Below are 8,459 nucleotides of genomic sequence, written 5' to 3' on the forward strand. Positions count from 1 at the left end.
ATTGCTGTTTTGGATTTCCAACAAGCAGTAGGCGGAACAATTAGTACTCAAGTTTAACCCCCATTAAGTATTATATATGACAGCAGAAGCAATTAAAAACTTTGCATCATTAGTTTTTTGCTTCATCTCCGGAACAAGTGAGTTGTTATGTTGCAACAAACCTTTTCTAAAGATTATTATTAAAACCGTCAGTTGTCAAAAATTATAGCCAAACAAATTCAAATAGCTTAGCTTTTGTACAGAGAGTCCCACATTAGCAGGTATTGGGCACAGTTCTGACTGGTTTGAGAGTTGGTTTCTAACATGGACCCAAAAAACTTTTAATGGAAACGACAAGAAGCTTAAACAGAACATCAAAGGCGTCACTAACCAGTACAAATTGTCTGTCTTATGAAACCAGATCTACTACAGTAAAAAACAGGGGATCTGCTGAGCTGAAAGCAAGCCAACAGTACATTTTGAAAACTCATCAAATGTCATATTTACTTCTAATTGCAGTAATTTTGCTTTTAAACATTCTCCATTGCGTTAAATTGTTAAAGAAGAATGAGATTTACTCGAGTCTTGTGTGTGTGGGAGTTATTTTGAAGCATTATCTTCAGTGGTCACCAAGATAAACAGTCTGTGCAGAATCAGAAGTTATAACTAATTTAAAAAAGTTTGCTGACTTTGCCCCAAATTTAGGTTTTAAAGATCTTTGTTCCTCTCCTGGAAGTTAAACTTCTACCACCGTCTTTGCTGCTGAATTCAGGATTCTTTGAGTGTCAAAGTGATGTCAGTTTAATTCTCTAAGGATTTGGTGGGAATGGTGTGGGGATGACACTAGAATTGGTTCTCAAACAGCCTTTGGAAACAGCATCAATCAAAGTATCATCAACCTGAAGCTGCTTGTGATGGAAAAGTTTGCACAGGTGTCTGAGTCTAGCTGCTTTTCCTCAGAACTCAGATTTGGCACTCACAGAGCTCTCATGTGTTCCCTTTAACTCTCCGCTGGTGGCCCCTGACATCCCACCATTATCTTTACAAAACAATCGCCGCAGTGTGCCGCGGAATTTCTCCGCCCCAAACAGGTAGACCAGCGGGTCCATAGCACCATTCAGGCAGGTGAGGGAGGAGGTGAGGCGGTTGGCCAGGCTCAGGCCTCTGCGTGTCTGGCATGAGACGTCTGGGTGGCTGTAGCCCAGGATGAAGGTGGCCCTACTCATATGATAAGGCAGAAAACAGACCACGTAGATGAGCATAACCAGGCCAATGGTGCGCAGGGCCCTTAGCTTGAGCGCCGGCTCCAACCTGGAGCCGCGATGCAAGCTGTGAATGATGAGGAGGTAACAGGAAAGAGTGGCGAGGAAAGGCGGCATGAAGGCGACGGCCAGCGAGATCAGAGCGTTGCGTGAGGCCTTCTCCCTGTATAGCTGCAAACACACCGTCATGTTGTCCACCTGTGCAGTCTGATGGGTGACAAGCAGCGGTGCCATGGAGACAGTAACTAGGACCCAAAGAGAGAAGCTGATGATCTGAGCATAGCGAGCGCGACGAATCTTCAGTGACCTCACAGCGTGAACCACAGCCAAGTATCGATCCCCTGCTACACAGGCCAGGAAGTACAGGCTGGCATACATGTTGACATAAAACAAAAAACCCACCACCCGGCAGGGCACCTCGCCCAGGGGCCAGTGGCCTCCTGTAAAGTGGTAGGTGGCCCTGAGCGGGAGGATGATGACGTACGATAAGTCTGCCACAGCCAGATGAATCAGGAAGACGTTAGCTGGAGAAGAAACGCCACGCTGGTGAGAGAAAATCCAGAGAGCCAAACTGTTACCGCTCAGCGCCAGAACAAAAACCACGAGGTAGAACCATCCAAACAGCTGGTTCTCGATCGTGGTCTCCAACACTACACAGCTCTCTGATGACTGATTGGATGGCAGATGCATTGTAGCAGACTCCATTTTGGTGACTGTGGAGACAGAAAATATTATAATTATCATTACCTTTAAACCATTTCTGTAGTATAAGCAGAAGTGCATATATTCAGGACAGTTACGACGGGTCTAATTTTGCGCTGCAGGCTGCAGGGGTGGTCAGATTTCTGACCTGAATTTGAGTACTTTTGATTTTTTTTTTTAAGTTTATACACACACATACACACACACACACAAGACAGCAAAAACAGTCCCAGTAGACTGCATATTCTTTAGATCTTACAATCACCTCTTCCTTAGAAAACCCACCCACTGCTCCATCCAACCCCGCCAAGCTCCAACTGTTCACTCTTTGTATTTTTTGCTCTCTTTTCCCTGTTGCTTTAGCTCACTCTCTACACAGAAACATCACCGGGGCGTGAACAGCAAAGTCTGACTTTAATTAATTTAAGGCAAGGCTTCCTTCACTTTGGTATTTCTATTGGATCCAAAACCAACATTTCTACCGTGTTTAGCTGGGGCTGAACTGTCAACCCACACAAAAGATGTTTCTGTAGCTGATGGAAGGTTCCCAAATGCAAAAAACCCTCCTTAAATTCAGCAAGCCTGTTTGTGAGAGAGTTCACTTTAGAAGCTAAATACATGAAAGGAAGATTTGGAAAGTGAAACAGACTCTGTTTGGTACACCTGTTCAACTGCTCATTAATGCAGTTATCAAATCAACAAATCACATGGCAGGAGCTCAGTGCATTTAGACATGTAGACGTGGTGAAGACAGCCTGTTGAAGTTCAAACTCAGCATCAGAATGGAGGAAGAAAGGTCATTTAAGTGACTTTGATTGGTTGTTGGAGCCTGATGGGATAGACTGAGTATCTCAACTGGTGATCTACTGGGATTTTCCTTCACAAAGGGTTTACAGAGGATGGTCCGAAACACGGAAAATATCCAGTGAGGAGCGTGTTGATGTCAGAGGTCGACATCAACATACAGTTCATACAGACTCACTAAAATCAGACATTAGAAAATTGGAAAACTTTGCTTGGTCTTCCACGTATCAACGGTTCAGGCTGCTGCTGGTGCTGTAACATTGTGGGGAATATTTCCTTGACACACTTTGGGCCTCTTAGTCCCAACTGAGCATCATTTAACCACCACAGCCTGTCTGAGTATTGTTGCTGACCATGCCATACCTTTATGACCACAGTGTGCCATCTTCAGATGGGATAACACAATGTCACAAAGCTCACATCATCTCAAACTGGTTTCTTGAACATGACAGTGATCTCAGTCCAACAGTACAACTTTGGGATGTGATGGAATGGGAGATCATAGAGGCAACTGACAAATCTACAGCAACTGTTTGATGCTGTCATGTCAATATGAACTAAAATCTTTGAGGAGTTTCCAGCACCTTGTTGAATCTATGCCATGAAAAATGAAGGCACTTCTGGAGGCAAAGGGTAGACCTACCTGGTACCATCATGGTGTATCTAATAAAATGATTTCTGCACATGATAGCAAAGAATAAGATATACATTTAAAGATATATGTTTGTTTCCTATTACTTCAAAATAAGAACTTTCTAGACTTGTATATGGAAAAGATCCATATCCAAAGACTATCAATAACATTTCCTGATTGTTTCTGTGTTCTCTTTATGTTTTAGTGCTCATACAGTTATTTTTAGCTCAAAGATATTTTTTAAAAATAGCATAGAATAGAATAGAATTCAACTTTATTGTCATTGCACATGCACAGGTACAGGGCAACGAAATGCAGTTTGCATCCATCCAGAAGTGCTTTAGTGATATAGATATATTACAATATATATTAGCAATAATATAGATATGTGAGCTTATGTGCTTAAACAATGCAGAATAACCACAATGACTCACACACACAAAAAAAACCTGACTGGGCTAAATTTCACTCCCTGACTTTTGGCCCTTTAAGAAGCAGCGTGGCTCTTTTCAGTGGGTGTTGTGGGACCCACATGCCAGGGCATTTCTCAGCCAGGGCTCAGAGTCAGAGCTTTCAGTCCCCCTGAAGAAAGAGAACTGCAGTCCCAGCAGGGATAACAAACCAGAAACGGAGCAGCTGAATGGAAAATCTTCCATAAATGCAGATAATCCTGGAGAGAGACAAAGCTGAAATACGCCTTCATCACGGCGATCTGGATAAGCAGATCTGTGCAGTGAAGAGGAGACTGAGCATCCTGGTATTGGTCCTTTACACACAGCGCTTATGGAAAAGCTGCAGCAGCTGTAATGTGTGAAATCTTCCATTGTCTAATGTGAAACAGGATTAAATGAGCCCACTTCATAGTAAGCAATGATAGAAATTTGTTGAAACAGTGCAATCAGTAAAAGATTGAGCTGTTTGGGTTTGCATGAGCAAAGTGAGAAATTTACAGAAAGGTTTATTTAGTAAATCAACGGCAGAGGCAAGTATTTAGTTTAAGTTATAAAGGAACAAATAATAAAGAGGACTTACTGGACGGGCACTCCTAAAAAGAAAAGTTTTGCTGCTGGAAGACAAAGAGGAGATGATCAGTGCAGGAGCAGGGAGCTGTACGTGAAGACAGCTAGTTCGTCTGCCGCTGTGTGGAAAAACTGGCGCTCTGACATGAGGAATGCTGTCCTATAACCCCCCTATCTCTCTCTCAAGATGTTCTCGGGAATGAGACTGTAGCTCTTTTTGTGTCTCAACAAATTTGATAACAGAAAGGGAGTCCCAATGGGAGCCTTTCGTTTGAACCCTGACCCCACCCTTTCTTTCTCCATCCCCTTCTTTTCAGAGAGCCACTTGTGCGCTTCACAATAGGCTGAGTCAGAATGAGCGGCGCATTTCAGCAGCGGAAAGAAGAATGGCATGCCTCAGTCGCAATGAGTTTTGGGGGTATGGCTCCATGGTAACCAAGGCTAGTTGTGCATTAAGTGCCTTTACCATGAACTCCCAGCCTCCCACTGACAGATAGAAGATTGACTGTGTTGTTAATTGTGTTGTTAAAAGTTTATGACTGAAGTCTCCGAGATGATCTTTTGTACATGGCCTGCTCTGTTTTGGAGGGGGCCCCAAGCCCTCACTATAGGAGAGCCAGAGAAAAACAAGCCTTGAGAGGGGGGTGCTTGGAGGAAACAGAGGCCCTTGTTGCTGTCTTGCCTCCTGGGGGCATCTTGAATTGGAATGCCCAAAATAATCAGTCGCATAGCCATCGGACAGATGTGGAGAGGGGACCCACTGACCAAGGGGAGATAATATTTCTTTCATACATGAACTTCACAGCTGTGTTTCAGACACATTGGCCCTTCTTCTCCTCTATATCATCGATATGCAAATGGTATTCTGTAGACTTGAATGAAACCACTATCTGCAGACTGTGGAGAAGCTTTGACATCACTACTCTGTTAATCTACTGCCAATTGCTAATTGGGACAGCCCCCCGCTTTTGTTCGGCTTCTCCACTTTGTCTGTTATTCGTCTTGTTACCCCGAAGCAAAAACATCCCCTTGTGCAAGAGCACAGCATCATAAATTTATCATTCTTCTTACTGCTGGGAGGGTTTAGTCAATAAAACGTGCTTTTTTCTTGCTGATGAAAGAGTTTAATAAAAACAGAGATGCTTTCATTTTAAAGGATAATTCCGTCATTGTATGTAGCTGTGGACAGCCTCCCACAAGTAAACAAACATCTAAGTTTATCAGTTAGACATGACAAATGAAAACAGAAATACATTCAGGCCGATTTAAAACATTTTAAAAGCATCAGTACCAACTTTTTTCATTTGAAGTTAATCAACTCAAGAACAAAAGTAACCTCAAACTAGAAAAATTTGCATTTCCTGCGAAAATGCTGTGTGGATGCCTTAACGCGTAAGATGTCTGCTGAAAAAAGCTGAAAAAGTTGAAATTAAAAAAACAACAAAAAAAAAACAACAAAACGTTGCCCTGAGCAGGATTTGAACCTGGCCCTTCTGGTCTCATGGCGGCAACTCATCTCACTGAGCCAAATTGATTCTCACAAAGAAGCGGTGGAGAGACTGACAATTGTGCTGAAATGAGCAGAAGCTGCTGAGAATTGTGCTGATAAGAGGTGAAAAGGCTGAAAATTTTTCAGAAGAGGTGAATAAGCAGGATTTTGGCAGAAAAGAGGTGAAAATTCTGCTGAAAAGAGTTCAATCAGCAGAATTTCTGCTGAAAAGAGTTTTTTCTGAAAACAGCAGAAAAAACTGAAAATTTTGCTGAAAAGAGTTCAATCAGCAGAATTCTGCTGAAAAGAGGTTTCTGCTGAAAACAGCTGAAAAAGCTGGTATTTGTGCTGAAAAGAGTTTAAAAACTCTAACTGTTAACTGAAAGAAATGTTGACTGGATTTGAACCCGGGCCTCCCAGTCTGAGAACGGATGCTCATCTCACTGACCTAAAACACAGGTCAACCCGGCAATGAAAATCAGTGAGGCCACTGATAATATGGCAGAAATGGGCAAAAAATATTGCAAAAAAAATTCAATATCTCAAAAAGTATAGAAGTTATGAGCACCAAAAGTCATAGCACCCATTAGCAGAAAGAGCAGAATTTTTAAAGATTTGAACGGAGAAAATCGGCTGAAAACTGAGGGCATCCACACAATAATCGAATGTGTATTTGAACTAACTTTAAACCTATATTGAATTCAATTCAATTCAGTTTTATTTATACAACGCCAAATCACAACAACCGTCACCTCAGTGCACTTTATATTGTAAGGTAAAGACGCTGCAATAATACAGTGAACGTATTAGCTTTGCTATTCATCCATCCATTTGCTATTCATCCATCAAACATTTAGCTGCTCCTTTTTTTTTTTACAGCTATCCAAAGTTCACCATTTGATCCTTTTCACCTTGCAATGGTTAGTTCCAAAATTTTGTTTGTAATGTTGAGTAACAGCTGAGCCTGTTGGTGATGTGTGTAGGAACTGCTGACAACAGACGGTATAAAAGATGGATGCAATTTCCACATCTGAAAAAGTGAAACCAACGTTGAAAGGTCTTAAACCTGGATTCTCCTTAATGACCACCAGGGGGCCAGATCTGTTGTTGCAAAACGCTTTGCAGTCCTATAGAAGTCGATGAAAAAATAGCTCTCTGCTCTGATCTCTTTAAATACCTCCCTGCTGGGTCTATGGTTTCGCTAACTCATTTTTGGTTAAGTTGGATAAAAACAAAAAGTCTATTGTGTAAATTTTGGTTATACTATAATAGAAAGGAAGATTATGTCTGGCTTCACAATTGTTCATCTCAAGGCTTCAGTATGGGCTCAAATTGTATGGCGTTATTTTTGTGCCACTATTCTGAAAAGCTAAATTTGAGTGAACAAAACTCATTGCTGCGTGCAAAAAATGTATTTCAGTGTTTGCTATGATCCATACACACACACAATAGCAGCCCCTCTTGCTCAGTTTTTGCATTTGCGCTCGCTCGCAATGTGTTGCTTGCGCTCTCAACATTTCCGCCCGTGCGCGTTCCACTGTTTCTATACACCGTTATATTTGTGCCACAAAACCAGCCAATCACAGACTTGGATGCAAAAAAATCTGATTGGCTGTTTTGGTCTCCAATCAGCTTGAAATGACGAAATGCACTATCCCAGAATCCATTTCGTCCAAAAAACGAGGCAGTGGCGGAGGAACACAGAGTGGCGGAGTTTGAAATATTACTCTTTCTGGGTCACAAAATAAACTTTTAAGATATTTTCATGCGAGAATGGTGCTGTGTAAACTTCAAATAGCTGCTCGATTTATCAAGACATTACATATTTGCACAAGTGCTCTAAACGTTTTCGGAGATGCCTGTTACCCACCAGCTGACCAGCTAGAATGGAAAAAGACACAAAGCTGGAGTTATTCTGTCTTTACGCTGTCAACGTACTGCTGTTGTTTAGCGCAGTTCAAAAAAGCACCCCTCTGACAGGCAAAGCCATCTGTTCTCTGATTGGATAGTTAAATTTGTGATTGACATGACATTGGCCAATCAGATGAAAGGAAGAAAAATAGGGTCAAAATTCGTACTTGTAACTTGAAACTTGAGTGCAGACTTTCTCACGTATTTTTTGGCTAAGTCCACACACAAATCTTTTTTACACACACACAAATCTTTTTTACACACACACAAATCTTTTTTACGCACACACAAATTCTTTTTACACATACAAATCCTGATTTGCAAGTACAAAACTGATTTACAAGTACAAAATATTTATGACCACAATTTGAGCCCATACTTCAGAGCATGACTTCAGAAACCAGTGAGTGATGTCATGTAGTTGTGCATCTTTTAAAAGAAGTGGAAAATTGAGATTCATCAGGGACAATGCAGGGATTCAACATCTTGCCCAAGGATGCTTCGACATGGTGATTGGAGTATTTAGGAAATCGATCCACCAATCTTCTGATCGGTAGAGCTCCTCAATCTCCTAACCCACAGTTTTCCCAAAGAAAGCTCATATTAGTTGTCCCACGATGAGCTTTATTGTACGACAGTGGACAGTTAGAAATGATCAC

General features: G+C 41.7%; 1 protein-coding gene across 1 annotated transcript; it reads right to left on the reverse strand.

The window, feature by feature from the left end:
* Positions 1-564: 564 nt before the first annotated feature.
* gpr17 (G protein-coupled receptor 17) lies at positions 565-4,604 on the reverse strand. The gene is made up of 2 exons (XM_026160178.2): positions 4,414-4,604; positions 565-1,954 (listed from the first exon to the last, which is right to left on the reverse strand). The coding sequence occupies exon 2, from the start codon at positions 1,944-1,946 to the stop codon at positions 936-938; it is 1,011 nt and encodes a 336-aa protein (XP_026015963.1). The 5' UTR covers positions 1,947-1,954; positions 4,414-4,604; the 3' UTR covers positions 565-935.
* Positions 4,605-8,459: the final 3,855 nt, after the last annotated feature.

This window comes from Astatotilapia calliptera, chromosome 23 (genome assembly GCF_964374335.1).
Source record: "Astatotilapia calliptera chromosome 23, fAstCal68.1, whole genome shotgun sequence".
In the NCBI taxonomy this organism is placed as follows: domain Eukaryota; kingdom Metazoa; phylum Chordata; class Actinopteri; order Cichliformes; family Cichlidae; genus Astatotilapia; species Astatotilapia calliptera.